Source organism: Ovis aries, chromosome 12, assembly GCF_016772045.2.
Source record: "Ovis aries strain OAR_USU_Benz2616 breed Rambouillet chromosome 12, ARS-UI_Ramb_v3.0, whole genome shotgun sequence".
In the NCBI taxonomy this organism is placed as follows: Eukaryota; Metazoa; Chordata; class Mammalia; order Artiodactyla; family Bovidae; genus Ovis; species Ovis aries.
This window is the reverse complement of record NC_056065.1, coordinates 36,748,056-36,763,315: the sequence shown is the minus strand read 5'-3', so window position 1 is coordinate 36,763,315 and position 15,260 is coordinate 36,748,056. Positions and strand designations below refer to the sequence as shown.

General features: G+C 38.4%; 1 protein-coding gene and 1 non-coding gene across 5 annotated transcripts in view; one reads left to right on the top strand and one right to left on the bottom strand.

The window, feature by feature from the left end:
• The window catches only part of FIRRM (FIGNL1 interacting regulator of recombination and mitosis), a 50,392-nt gene that overhangs the window by 21,403 nt on the left and 13,729 nt on the right, over nt 1-15,260 (bottom strand). For all 4 annotated transcript variants that reach the window (XM_060396076.1, XM_012187251.5, XM_060396077.1 and 1 more), the window contains exons 8-11: nt 13,575-13,713; nt 7,942-8,022; nt 3,098-3,162; nt 48-196 (exon numbers count right to left, since the gene is read on the bottom strand). In XM_060396076.1, the coding sequence (XP_060252059.1) occupies nt 48-196; nt 3,098-3,162; nt 7,942-8,022; nt 13,575-13,713 (434 nt within the window). The remainder of the gene's footprint in view (nt 1-47; nt 197-3,097; nt 3,163-7,941; nt 8,023-13,574; nt 13,714-15,260) is intronic.
• Nucleotides 15,078-15,184, top strand: LOC114117391 (U6 spliceosomal RNA). Its single transcript, XR_003591091.1, has one exon. It is a non-coding gene; the product is annotated as a U6 spliceosomal RNA (small nuclear RNA).

Genomic DNA, 15,260 nt, shown 5'->3' with positions numbered 1-15,260 from the left:
TTACCATGTGTCTAACACACTGTAATTAAATGTGTTTTGAAGCTTACCTAATTTACTGTCCAAAACCACATCCACAAAAGGCTGGAATGTGAGAAGCTGACTGATGAGTGGACTCAGTGTAACCAGGAAAGTACCAGCTATTTCCTCCTGCTGTGGTTTAGAAATCCCAGCAGCATACAGGCTTGGAGGAAACTTACTGGAAAGAAAGGAAAAAACTCATTCACTTAATAGCTACCTTCTAATTTTGGCCAGAGGCCAAGTACTGCAAAATGATGTTCTCCTAGAAGTGAAAATATATTTAAAAATTAAGTAGCATGTGTTTTATAAAACAAAACTCAAAGTACTGAATTGATACCAAAATTGTATGAAGAACCTCTGAACTACACGGCTATAATTCTACAACTAAAATTTTATAATCTTAAAGAAAATGTTAGTATTATTTTAATGCATTTTAATACATTGTTGACAATGATACTCTCAAAAAAAGTTATAAAAATATGAACCAAATAATTAGTAAGAATATATATAAGAAATATATATCAGAAAGATACTTCTGATAAATTCTGGATTAATTACTTCTATTGAAAGTTGTTTTCAAATAGGTAGAAGGCTAAACTGACAATGAATTAATGCCTAGAAGCAAGAGCTTTACAAGAACAAACTATACTAACACTGTAGGAAGATTCAAAGACTTGCAGAGAAAATGTCTCAGGAACTGCAGTTTAAACTAAACTTCATCAAAACTTATGTGCAATGAGATACATATTCAGTATATTTTGCAGTGTTAATTTTAACTATGGCAAATTTGACAGAAAATGAGAATATCCTAGGGATGACAGCATTTAAAAGGAAGTCCTTAAGATAAACACTTGATATTTGGAGAAGGAAATGGCAACCCACTCCAGTACTCTTGCCTGGAAAATGCTATGGATGGAGGAGCCTGGTAGGCTATAGTCCATGGGGTCGCAAAGAGTCAGACATGACTGAGCAACTTCACTTTCATGTATTTTATTGAAGTACAGTCAACTTATAATGTTTCAGGTACACAGCAAGATGTTTCAGTTATACATATATATATACACATATATTATTTTTCAGGCTATTTTCCATTATAGGTTATTACAAGATATTGACTATAGTTCCCTGTGCTATACAGTAAACCTTTGTTACTTGTTGCATATCCATTTTTTAAAATTAGAAATCTAGCATTCTATTCATACTAAATCAAACAAGTGGAATCAAAATGTTATAAATTTTTTAGCTAGGCAAAACTTCATAAGTTTTCTAAAATATATATATTATACACACTATTACAAAAGTTTTTTTACTACACTTGATAAAGGCTTGAGTAAGAACATCAAAAAAGAAAAATGGAGACAGAGAAATTGGAAAATATAAAGTAAATGGGAACACTAACTATGATACAGAAAACCCTAGTTTGTTTCACTTTATCTATATACTGCATATATACATATTTATTCTAAAGGTTATATGGATGGAATTTGCTAATGGACTAGATGAGGCATAAGAGAGCAGAGAAACATCAAAGATGACAGCAAGGTGTTTTGGCCTGGTCAATTTGCAAATCCAAGTTACTACTTAAACTGAAATGAGGAAGCTTGGTGGGGGGTGGTGAGGAGGGTCAGAAGACAGGGACTGGAATTAGTCCTGACTGATGGTTAGACATGAAAGGGAAGAGATATACATTTAAAGTCTTGAGACTAAATGACTACAGAGAAGAGAGAAGAGCCTGAAGACTGAGTGCTGGGGCACATCCAACTTGAAGCAGCTGGAGAGACGAGGAGGAACCTGCTGAGAAGGGGGGTGGCATGGGAGCTGACAGAGCAGAGTCTGAATAACAGTGTTACACACTGCTGACAGATTACATAAGATGAGGCCTAAAACTGTCCATTAGACGTAGCAACGTGGAGGTCACTGATGACCTGGACAAGAGCTGTTCTGGTGAAGAGTCAGAATGGAAAGTGACTGGAATAGCTTCAAAAAAGACAGTGGTATAGACAACTGTTTTTAGGAGTCTTATCGTAACAAATGTAGAATAAGGGGAAGGTGCTTATTCGCAGGAGGATGCAGAGCTGAGACTGCTTTATGTTATTCTTAAGATGGGGAGAACAGCATGCTGTATACTCGTGAGAATGATCCAGAAGGCAGGGAGGACTGGTGATCCAAGAAGGAAAAGGAGCAACTGTGATAGTGAGGTCCCTGAGCATGTGAGAGGGTGAAATCCAATGCAGAAATAGTGGCTGGCCTCAGATAGCTGCACAGTCAGTTCACTCTTGGGAACAAGGAAATATGTGGGCCGAGACACAGGCAGAATAGATATGTCAGCAGAAGAATGTGGAAGTTCTCTTTATATTGCTTCCATCTTTCTAAGTGACACAGAGGGAGGACACTGACAACCAGACATGGGGAAGTGGTACTGGACATTTAAGATGTTTGAAGAAGAAGAGATTATGAAAAGCTGTCTAGGAGACTAAATGGATTAAGGAAATATAAGAGGATTGCTGATGAATGAGCTGAGAGTCCTTTAGTGTCAAATCAAGGGTTCTTCTGAGGTTACCATCAATTTTAGATGTCATTCAGCCCTTATCTAAACTATGATACACTTTCTGTAACTCATCATTTTTTTCTAAGATGGAGTCAAGTACTACTTGACTTAAATCTCATAGAAGTAAAATAAAAATTAAGATAAAAACAGTATGCTGATACAAAATATATACATGTAAACATAACCTCTTTTTTTGCCTCTGGTTATTTATCATCAGACCAATTATTCATCACTTGGGTATAAAATACTAGCTAGAATATAAACATAAATATAACTCATATGAAATCTATTCTTGAAAAGCTTCCATCTCCATTAATTACTTTTAAGCAAGCATATAAAAATACACTGAAACATGAAGAAAAATTACTGATACTTGCTTTTAATTTTAATTGAAGGCTAATTACTTTACAACATTGTAGTGGTTTCTGCCATACACTGACATGTGATACTTGATTTCTAAATGACATACACTAAAGGGCTGCATGGCTCAAATGGCTCTATTACATGTTAATGATCATACAGCATTCTTACCTGTATATCTGAAGATAAAGCTGGTGCAACGTACAGCAAGAATCAGAGAGTAAAGGAAGAAACTCCTGAAAATAAAGCAACTCTCTTCACTTCCTTGTACACAATATGCTTTGCTAATATATATATTTTTTCATCAAAGGCATGCAAAATAAAATGAAATCCTACATGTGCCACATAGGGAAAACAAATTTTCTTACATGAAAATAAAAAGGAGAATGAGGGTAAGCACCTAAAATTCTTTACTGTTAACTATCAACACAACCACAATTAGTAACTATCATTTAATGAACATGTCCAAGTGCTCAGTAGACATGAAATGACTTTACAAACATTACTTTAGTTCTCTAAGACAGTAAAGAATCTGCCTGCAATAAAAGAGACCCAAGTTCAATTCCTAGGTCAGGAAGATCCCCTAGAAAAGGGAATGGCTGCCCACTCCAGTATTTTTGCCTGGAGAATTCCATGGACAGAGGAGCCTGGTGGGCTATAGTCCCTGGGGCACAAACTGTCGGACATGACTGAGCGACTAACACTTTGGAGGTTCTCTGGTGGCACAGACAATAAAGAATCTGCCTGCAATGTAGGAGACCTGGGTTCAATCCCTGGGTCAGGAAGATGCCCTGGAGAGGAAAATGGCAACCCACTCCAGTACTCTTGCCTGGGAAATTCCATGGATAGAGGAGCCTGGTGGGTTACAGCCCATGGGGTCACAAAGAGTCAGACACAACTGAGCAACTTTCACTTTTCAAAAACTATAATGACATACTATTGTCCCAATTTTATAGACTAGAAAGGCTGAGGCTAACGTATCAAATAAGCTGAGTCACATGGCAAAAAAACAGTAAGGCTGGGATTCAAGTACAGTTTTGATAGCTTTATCTACTATGGCTATGCTATACCTTAGAATGTCAAAGAAATAAATTGTTATCATAGGGTATAGAAAATAAACTGATAATTATTTTAAAAATTCCCCTGTAAGAAAAGAACTAATTTTAAAAGGGTATGTTGTTATTGTTCAGTTCCCAAGTCATGTCCAACTCTTCGAGACCCCATCAACTGCAGCACACCAGGCTTCCCTGTCCCACACCAGTTCCCAAAGTTTACCAAAGATCATGTCCATTGAATTGGTGATGCCACCAATCTCATCCTCTGTTGCCCTCTTCTCCTTCTGCCTTTAATCCTTCCCAGCATCAATGTCTTTTCCAATGAGTCAGCTGTTCTCATCAGGTGGCCAAAGTATTGGAGCCCAGCTTTACCATCAGTACTTCCAATGAATATTCAGGGTTGATTTTCTTTAAGACTGGCAAGTTTGGTCTCCTTGCTTTCCAAGGATCTTCTCCAGTACCACAATTCGAAAGCATCAATTCTTCGGCATTCTGCCTTCTTTATTGTCCAGCTCTCACATCTATACATGACTACTGGAAAGACCATCAGTTCAGTTCAGTTCAGTCGCTCAGTCATGTCCAACTCTTTGCGACCTCATGGACTGCAGCACGCCAGGCCTCCCTGTCCATCACCAACTCCCAGAGTTTACCCCAAACTCATGTTCATTGAGTCAGTGATGCCATCCAACCAATCTCATCCTCTGTCATCCCCTTCTTCTCTCACCTTCAATCTTTCCCAGCATCAGGGTGTTTTCAAATGAGTCAGCTCTTCGCATCAGGTGGCCAAAGAATTGGAGTTTCAGCTTTAGCATCAGTCCTTCCAATGAACACTCAGGACTGATTTCCTTTAGGATGGACAGGTTGGATCTCCTTGAAGTCCAAGGGACTCTCAAGAGTCTTCTCCAAACACCACAGTTCAAAAGCATCCATTCTTTGGCAATCAGCTTTCTTTATAGTCCAACTCTCACATCCATACAAGACTACTGGAAAAACCATAGCCTTGACTAGATGGACCTTTGTTGGCAAAGTAACTGGGTGTCATTTTTGGTTTGGCTCTCTTTGGAAAGACCATAGGTTTGACTATATGGACCTTTGTCAGCAAAATGTTATCTTTGCTTTTAACACACAAAAAAGTTTGTCATAGCTTTTCTGCCAAGAAGCCATCTTCTAATTTCATACCTGCAGTCACCATCCACAGTGATTTTAGAGCCAAAGAAGAGGAAATACATCACTGCTTCCACCTTTTCCCCTTCTATTTGCCATGAAGTGATGGGGCCAGATGACATATTCGTTTTTTTACTATTCAGTTTTAAGCTGGCTTTTTCACTCTCTTCCTTCACCAGCATCAAGAGGCTCTAGTTCCTCTTCGCTTTCTGCCATTAAAATGATACCATCTGCAAAGCTGAGGTTGTTGATATCTCTACCAGCAAGCTTGATCCCAGCTTATAACTCATCTCACTCAGCATTTCACATGATCTGCTCTGCACATAAGTTAAACAAACAGGGTGACAATAAACAGAACTGTCGTACTCCTTTCTCAATACTGAACCAGTCAGTTGTTCCACACAAGGTTCTAACTGTTGCTTTTTTGACCCACATACAGGTTTCTCAGGAGACAGGTAAAATGGTCTGGTATTCCCATTTCTCCAGTTTGTTATGATCCACAGTTAATGTAGTCAATGAAACAGAGGTAGATGTTTCTCTGGAATTCCCTTGCTTTCTCTATGATCCAGCAAATGTTAGCAATTTGATCTCTGGTTCCTCTGCCTTTTCTAAACCCAGCTTGAACATCTGGAAGTTCTCGGTTCACATAATACTGAAGCCTAGCTTGGAGGATTTTGGGCATAACCTTACTAGCATGGGAGATGAGTGCAATTGTCCAGTGGTTTGAACATTCTTTACTTCTGCCCTTCTTGGGAACTGGGATGAGAACTGAACTTTTCCAGTCCTGTGGCCACTGCTGGGTTTTTCAAATCTGCTGACATACTCAGTGCAGCACTTTAATAGCATCATCTTTAAGGATTTTAAATAGCTCTGCTGGAATTCCATCTTTCCACTAGCTTTAATGGCAGCAGTGCTTCCTAAGGCCCACTTGACTTCACACTCCAGATTGTCTGGCTCTGAGTAAGGGACTACACCATCATGGTTATCCAGGTGATTAAGATCTTTTTTGTACAGCTCTACTGTGTATTATTTCAATCTCTTGTTGATCTCTTCTGCTCCTAATAGGTCTTTACTGTTTCTGTCCTTTATAGTGCCCATCTTTGGACAACATGTTCCTTTGATATTTCCAATTTTCTTGAAGAGATCTCTAGTCTTACCCTTTCTGCTGTTTTCCTCTACTTCTTTGCCTTGTCCATTGACCTGAAGGCCTTCAGGTCTCCCCTTGCTATTGTCCAGAATTCTACAGTTAGTTGGGTGTGCCTTTCCCTTCCACCTTTGCTTTTTGCTTCTCTTCTTTCCTCAGCTATTTGTAAAGCATCCTTAGACAAACATATTGCCTTCTTACATTGCTTTTTCTTTGGGATGGTTTTGTTTGCTATCTCCTATATAATATTATGGGTCTCTGTCCATAGTTCTTCAGGCACTCTGTTTACCAGATCTGATCCCCTGAATCTATCTGTCACCTCCACTGTATATTCATAGGGGATTTAAGTCATACCTGACTGGCCTAGTGATTTCCCCCACTTTCTTTAGTTTAAGCCTGAATTTTGCTATGAGGAGCTGGTTATCTGAGCCACAGGCAGCTCCAGGTCTTGTTTTTGCTGACTGTATACAGCTTCTCCATCTTTGGCTACAAAGAACGTTATCAATCGGATTTTGGTACTGGCCATTTGGTGATGTCCGCGTGTAAAGTTGCCTCTTGTGTTATTGAAAAAGAGTGCTTGCTATGACCAGTGCATTCTCTTGGCAGAATTGTTAGCCTTTGCCCTGCTTCATTTGCACTCCAAGGCCAAATGTGCCTGTTACCCCAAGTATCTCTTAACTTCATACTTTAGCATTCCAATCCCTTACAATGAAGAGGACATCTTTTTTTCATGTTAGTTCTAGGACGTCTTCTAGGTCTTCATAGAACTGATCAACTTTTAGTCTCTTCAGTATAATTAGGCACACTTTACCTCCTACATATCTGTAAATATCAGATGGGTAACTACCCAAAAGTACCACTGGAGCTAGGACCTCCCCATCATGTACCTCTGCCACTGAAATACATACCCTGCAAACTGCAGGGAACCCAGTGTCAGAGCAGCCAATTACGGTAAGTGGTTGTGGCCCAGAGGACAAACTCACCACACTAACCAGGATGGCAAGTGTGTCAGAAGTCAGTGTACCTGTCATGGAATTTTGACTAATAAACAGTCATTGAAGATCCTTCTCTTTTAGTCAAAAAAGGAGGAAGACAAGGGCAAAAACAAATTCAACACGAACAATAGTTTTTTAATTACTAACATTTATTATTAATGCTATTTCTTTCACTGGCTGCTAAGTATCCCCTGCTCTTCTCTCTAAATAATCTTCCTTGACAACTTACCTATTCTGTTCATATATCTTCAACTATCACTATGCTACCCTGATGACTCCCAAATACACAGGTCTTAAAATTATTATAAGCTTGAACATTTAAACTTTAACAACCTACTTTAGAAATAATTTATCAACAGTAAAGATAAACTGAATTATCTTTTAAAAAAACTGATCTGTGCTTCTAGAAATAATTTATACTTACAAAATAAATTTTTCAGAAAATTGAATAAAACTAGTAACAATATGATGGTAGCAACCTAAACAATATAACAGATGCTCAATATTTAACAAACAATATTAAACCAAAAACCCTACAAAATATACTCTTGATAAAATAACTTCAAGAGATTGTTTCTGGCAGGAATTAAAAAACAGGATAACTTACAATGTATTGTAGATTTCACACTCATGCATTATTAAAAAAATAAGTTTTACCTTAGTATAGTGCAAAAGGGAGTTGGCAAAGAAACGACACAATTTGAGTGTTTTCTGAAATAATCTGTAGTCTGCATTATCCTGTTTCGAAAAAAAGTAAGAAACCATAATAAATATGAAAAGAACATGAAATTAGCTAAAACTGTAAATGAGACAGGATTTTCTAAAAATATCTCTTAATAAACACAGAGTGGAAACATTTTCCATGAGAAAATAATTGTTCTCTGAATTACTGTTAGAAGCAATACAAAACACACCCAATGATGATAAAGATATTTCAAAAAATTAGTCTGTATTACTGAAAATTATCTAAAACAGCAAAAGAGGTGATATTTGATTGACCTGACAGTGAAACTAACTTTAATATCTTAATTGTCTCTTGCTATATGGGGAGAAAATGGTCAAAAGAAAAAGGTCTCTGTTGTTGTTCAGTCACTAAGCCATGTCTGACTTTTTGTGACTCCATAGACTGCAAGAAAAAGATCTTACAAACCCATAAAAGAATGAGATATAAAAGAAAACAGATAAAAGACATGAGAAGGCAGTTTGTAGAAAAGAAACTACAAAATTTCCAATAAATATTGAAAACCTCCAAATTACAACCTAATTACATGTCTTTTGAAGCTGGAGGAAAGGTGACTATCTGATTAGCAAAGATTTAAAAGACTGATAATATTCCAGTGTTGATATGGAAGTGTAGTAATAAGCACTTTAACATTTATGGGAGCATAAAATAACACCCTCTTTGCATTACTATTATTATTATTAAAAGCTTGAGCATTAAAACTCCTTGGCCCAGTAGCAATTCCACTTCTGGAAATATATTCTACTGAAATACCAGCATAGATATGCAATGTAACCTTTCTTATGTTGTAAAAATTGAAATTCTCCAGTTAATGGAGAATGGTTAGTAAATCCAAGGTAAATTCATAAACGGTAGTGGCATAGAGCTATTAAAAGGAATTGGGTAGATATACCCTCAGGGATACAGAAAGCCTCAAGATAGATTCAGTGAAAAATCAAGCTGCAAAACAATTTGTATATTATTATTTTTAAATGTGTGCTATGTGTTTAATGTTTCAAAATATTGAGCTATTCTTCCTTTCTTTAAAGTACTGATAAAAGAAAAATACTGATAAAGTCTAAATGTAGTGAGCAATAAATCCAACTATAGGCAACAGATTTAAAATGAGTTTTTCTGAATATAACTTTCTATAAGCATTACATTAGAAAAAGTAGGAATTATAGTACAAATTTATATCTAAGAGCCTTACAAATAAATTTTCCCTGTCTAAATTACTGGTGATGAAAAGCTTGTTACAAAGTCTATATATAATAGTTCATTTTGAAACCATGCTCAAGACTTAGGAGAGAAAACATCCCTTATAGGAGCTGTCGTGGGTTGAACTGTGTCTCCTAAAAAGACAGGTTGAAGTCCTAATGCCCAAAACCCCAGGATGTGACTTTATTTGGAAGTAGGGACGTTGCAGATGTAATCAGTTAAGATGAGATCATACTGGAGTAGGATGTGCATTCAATTTAACATGACTGGTGCCCATTAAAGATAATGTGAAGAGACAAGGAGAGAATACCTTGTGATGACGGCAGCAGAGACTGAAGCTGTACAGATGCAAATCCAGGAATGCCAGTGACACCAGAAAAAGAGAGGATGCAGCGGACTCTTTCAGAGTCTGTAAGTGAACAAGGTCCTGCTGATATGTTTCAGAGATCTATCCTCTAGAACTGCGAGTGAATAAATCTGCCACCTGATTTGCAGTCAGTTGTGATCATTTGTTATATAGCAGCCTCAACTACATAATTCAGGGACTCATACATCTATATGTTTCCATAAACAGCATATTACCTATGAAATCCAGTGGTTTCTTTCTGATATTTTTAAAAACAAGGTGAAAAAACTGCTTGGAAGAGTTTAATGAAACAGTTTGATTCCTCAATAAATATCAATAGTAAACAGCAGAGGGCATTGCTATTTAAAATTTAGAATTAAGAATGGAGAAACTACAGAGATTTTTTTTCAAAGCTCCATTTCAGGCAATGGACAGCAGTAAGTAGTGCTAGTTACTCTTATGAATCCTAAATAAATAAAGAAAAACAAGTAAGGAAAAACATGAAAATCTACTTGGACCGTTAGTAAAGTTTACAATTCTGATTTTCATATACAAGGAGTTTATATGCACTGAACTTATATACTTTATGTACAAACAGCCATCCTGATCAGGTACCCTCAGGACTTCTCTTTCCTCTTCCACTATAGACTGTACGGTGGCTTCAGTTTTCCCCATTTCACTCCTCTCCAAGGAATCTGTCTAATCTTACTCTCTGAATAAGTACTAACTGGGGGATCTGTGGTGTCAAGATAAGCAAGATAGAAACTGGGAAAAGAGGAGGCTGCGGTGGAGGATATAAATGTACAAGATAAAGGAGGAAAAGGGAGCATCCTTTCTGCCACTGACACAGGTTAAGGAAATACCTTCTCCTTTCAGCAAGGTGAGGGGAATCAGAAAGGATAAATGAAGGAAGTGGGGACAGAAAAGGAAAAAAGGGATGGAAGGGGAGGATAGATAAAAAGAAGAGAAGCAAGAAGGCAAGGGTTTGCTTCTTCCTAAAGCTACTCCTCACTCCTCACCAATTTCAGAAGCCATTTTCAAACTTCCCATCCTCCTCTAGGTCTCTCTTTTCAGATCATCCCGGCCCTAGAAGCTGTGACCAATTTTAGGAACTGAATAAATCCTCACATGCCCACCCCCACAGTTGCTGGGCAAAGAACAATGGACAAAGGAATTTCCTATATCCATTCACAGGTCTACGACAGGAAGAGATGTTACTGTTATCCTATGGGAAAATATTTAACTCATTTACCAATGAAAATTTAACTTCTATGCAGAGTACACCATGTGAAATTCCAAACTGGATGAATCACAAGTTGGAGTCAAGATTGCCAGGAGAGATATCAACCTCATAGAACTCTAATGGCAGAAGGCAAAGAGGAACTAAAGAACCTCGTGATGAAAGTGAAAAAGTAAAGTGAAAAAGCAGGCTTAAAACTCAACATTCAAAAAACTAAGATAATGGCATCTAGTCCCATCAGTTCAATTGCTCAGTTGTGTCCAACTCTTTGCGACCCCATGAACTGCAGCACACCAGGCCTCCCTGTCCATCACCAACTCCCAGAGTTTACCCAAACTCATGTTAACTGAGTCAGTAATGCCATCCAACCATCTCATCCTCTGTCGTCCCCTTCTCCTCCTGCCCTCAATCTTTCCCAGCATCAGGGTCTTTTCAAAGTCAGCTCTTCGCATCAGGTGGCCAAAGTATTAGAGTTTCAGTTTCAACATCAGTCCTTCCAATGAACACCCAGGACTGATCTCCTTTAGGATGGACTGGATGGATCTCCTTGCAGTCCAGGGACTCTCAAGAGTCTTCTCCAACACCACAGTTCAAAAGCATCAATTCTTTGGTGCTCAGCTTTCTTACAGTCCAACTCTCACATCCATGCATGACTTTTGGAAAAACCATAGCCTTGACTGGACAGACCTTTGTTGACAAAGTAATGTGTCTGCTTTTCAATATGCTGTCTAGGTTGGTCATAACTTTTCTTCCAAGGAGTAAGTGTCTTTTAATTTCATGGCTGCAATCACCATCTGCAGTGATTTTGGAGCCCCAAAAAATAAAGTCTGACACTGTTTCCACTGTTTCCCCATCTATTTCCCATGAAGTGATGGGACTGGATGCCGTGATCGTTTTCTCAACGTTGAGCTTTAAGCCAACGTTTTCACTCTCCTTTCACCTTCATCAGAAGGCTCTTTAGTTCCTCTTCACTTTCTGCCATAAGGGTGGTGTCATCTGCATATCTGAGGTTATTGATATTTCTCCTGGCAATCTTGATTCCAGCTTGTGCTTCTTCCAGCCCAGGATTTCTCATATACTCTGCATATAAGTTAAATAAGTAGGGCGACAGTATACAGCCTTGATGTACTCCTTTTCTTATTTGGAACCAGTCTGTTGTTCCATGTCCAGTTCTAACTGTTGCTTCCTGACCTGCATACAGATTTCTCAAGAGGCAGGTCAGGTGCTCTGTATTCCCATCTCTTTCAGAATTTTCCAGTTTATTGTGCTCCACATAGTCAAAGGCTTTGGCACAGTCAATAAAGCAGAAATAGATGTTTTTCTGGAACTCTCTTGCTTTTGCAATGATCCACTGCATGTTGGCAATTTGATCTCTGGTTCCTCTGCCTTTTCTAAAACCAGCTTGAACATCTGGAAGTTCACGGTTCACGTATTGCTGAAGCCTGGCTAGTTCCATCACTTCATGGCAAATAGATAGGGAAACAGTGATAGATTTTATTTTATTATGCTCCTAAATCACTGTGGACGGTGACTGCAGCCATGAAACTAAAAGATGCTTGCTCTCTGGAAGGAAAGCTATGACAAACCTAGACAGTATATCAAAAAACAAAGACATCACTTTGCTGACAAAGATCCATGTGGTCAAAGGTATGGTTTCTCCTGTAGTTATGTATGGATGTGAGAGTTGGACCATAAAGAAGCATGAGGAGTGAAGAAGCGATGGTTTTGAACTGTGGTGTTGGAGAAGACACTTGAGAATCCACTGGACAACAAGGAGATCAAACTAGTCCACCCTAAAGGAAATCAACCCTGAATATTCATTGGAAGGACTGATGCTGAAGCTCCAATACTTTGGCCACATGATGCAAAGAGTCAGTTCATTGGACAAGACCCTGATACTGGGAAAGATTGAGGCCAGGAGGAAAAGAGGATGACAGAGGATGAGATGGTTGGATGGCATCACCGAGTCAGTGGACATGAAGTTGAGCAAACTCCAGGAGACAGTGAAGAAGAGGGGAGCCCAGCGCGCTACAGTCCATGGTACCACAAAGCGCTGGATACGACTTAGCAACTTAAAAATAACAACACATTGAAATTATTAGTTATAACTGTTAAGTCATGAGTATGCTTAGTCCTTTAATTTAGGACTATTATGAGTTAAACTTTAAAGAGCTAGTCTGAGAACAGACTATGTATAACAGTTATAGAAAAATAAACTGTAATTCCCAATAAGCAAATTACAAATTTTTAGAATGCAATGTTTTATAAAACTGATGCAAATTCAACACTATTTTTTGAAATCAATATAAATATATATAAGTATAAACCAAGTTTAGAAGACTGACAGATACACACACATACACACAAGTGTATACTGCTTCTCTACAAGTTGCAATGGATTGGTGAAGAAAAGGTTCACTGTGGCTATTTCAAGACAACCTTAAATAAAAATAGCACTAAGGAATTAGACTTCTGCGTAAGAGTAGAAAAGACTGCAAGGATTCTGAGGAGAATGCCTTGACCAACCAGCGAGTATTTAAAAGGCAGGGACAGACTGACTGTAGAGAGAATGAAAGTAGAGGAGTTACAGGAGTCTAATGTAACGTCTGGGTGAAAAGTAATATTGGGCTACAAATAATCTCACAGGTTGAAAACAAAAACAAAAGAAATTAAAACCCATTTTGGTAAACTGATCTATAGATTTAGTAATAACTGTCAGAGGAAAAGGAGCTACTGTTCACAGTGCTGTCAGCCCACATTTTTACCTGTGCATCTGACTGCATCATCTGCTCAGCCAACCGTAAACAAGCATGGAAGGAGAAAAGAATGTCTTCACACAAGCTAGTAATTATATCTTTGTGTTTCAGCTGACTCTTTATAACCGACTGGTGCTTAAGGCTCTGCCTAAATGAAAAAAAAGAAAATATAATCACCACAAGTAACACATTAAATAACTTAAGACCATAATATGATTTGATAGAACACATTAAAAAATCTAAATGCATCATTTATAATAGACATGGCATAATTAAGACGTGCTGACTTTACCTCTGAAGTTGTCATATTAGCTTAAGTTGCTAAGTTTTTATTTCTCCTTATAAAATATTAATTGAACTCTTACTATACACTGGAGTCTGTGAGGGCCTGGAGATAGAGGAGTGAATGAAAAGACACAATCCCTGTCCTGTCTGTATGGAATTTCTGGTCCAACACAAGACAGAAGATTAAATAATGTAAGAATAACTGATTGATTGCAGCTGTGACAAATGCTAAGGTGGAGAAGTTCAGGGTGCTACAACGGAGACATCTACTCTAACTTGGATGGACTTTAAACAGTAGAGTGACATGATTTGATTGAACTTTTTAGAAGCAAATCAGTCTGAATGCAGAATAGAAAATGAATCAGAAGTGGGCAAGAGTAGACGATATTTGATGGTGATGGCGTGTGTGCTCAGTTGCTCAATCGTGTCTGACTCTTAGCGACTCTATGGACTGTAGCCCACCAGCTTCCTCTATCCATGGGATTCTCCAGGCAAGAATACTTAGGTGGGTTGCCATTTCCTTCTCCAGGGGATCTTCCTGGACCAGGGATCAAACCTGCATCTCCTGCATTGTCAGGCAGATTCTTTACTACTGTACCACCTGGGAAGCCCTGATGGTGATGGTAGTATGACTAACTCACTGAGTACTTCACTAGCCTTGCAGAGTTCTAAGCACTTCACACTGATAAACTCAATTAATTCTCACTCAGTTCAGTTCAGTCGCTCAGTTGTGCCCGACTCTTTGCGACCCCATGAATCGCAGCACGCCAGGCCTCCCTGTCCATCACCAACTCCCGGAGTTCACTCAGACTCACGTCCATCGAGTCCATCACGTCAATATACAGCCTTGACGTACTCCTTTTCCTATTTAGAACCATTCTGTTGTTCCATGTCCAGTTCTAACTGTTGCTTCCTGACCTGCATACAGATTTCTCAAGAGGCAGGTTAGGTGGTCTGGTATTCCCATCTCTTTGAGAATTTTCCACAGTTTATTGTGATCCACACAGTATACCCCCATAAAGAAGGTACTTTTGTTATAACTTCCATTTTCAGATGAGCAAACTAAGGCTCAGAGAAGTTAACTAACTTGCCTAGGACTTCCAAAGGGTAAATGATTTCAGAAAGGATTCAAGTATATGCAGCATGGCTGTGAGTTGACACTTTTAACCACTGCACTATTTATTACTTATTGGCAATGTAATGACCTGGTGCAAGAAAAGCATCCAAGTGCTCGCTTCGGCAGCACATATACTAAAATTGGAACAATACAGAGAAGATTAGCATGGCCCCTGCGCAAGGATGACACGCAAATTCGTGAAGCGTTCCATATTTTTCAATGTATGGCAAAACCAATACAGTATTGTAAAGTAAAATTAAAAAAAAAAAAAGAAAAGCACCCAAGACCTGAAA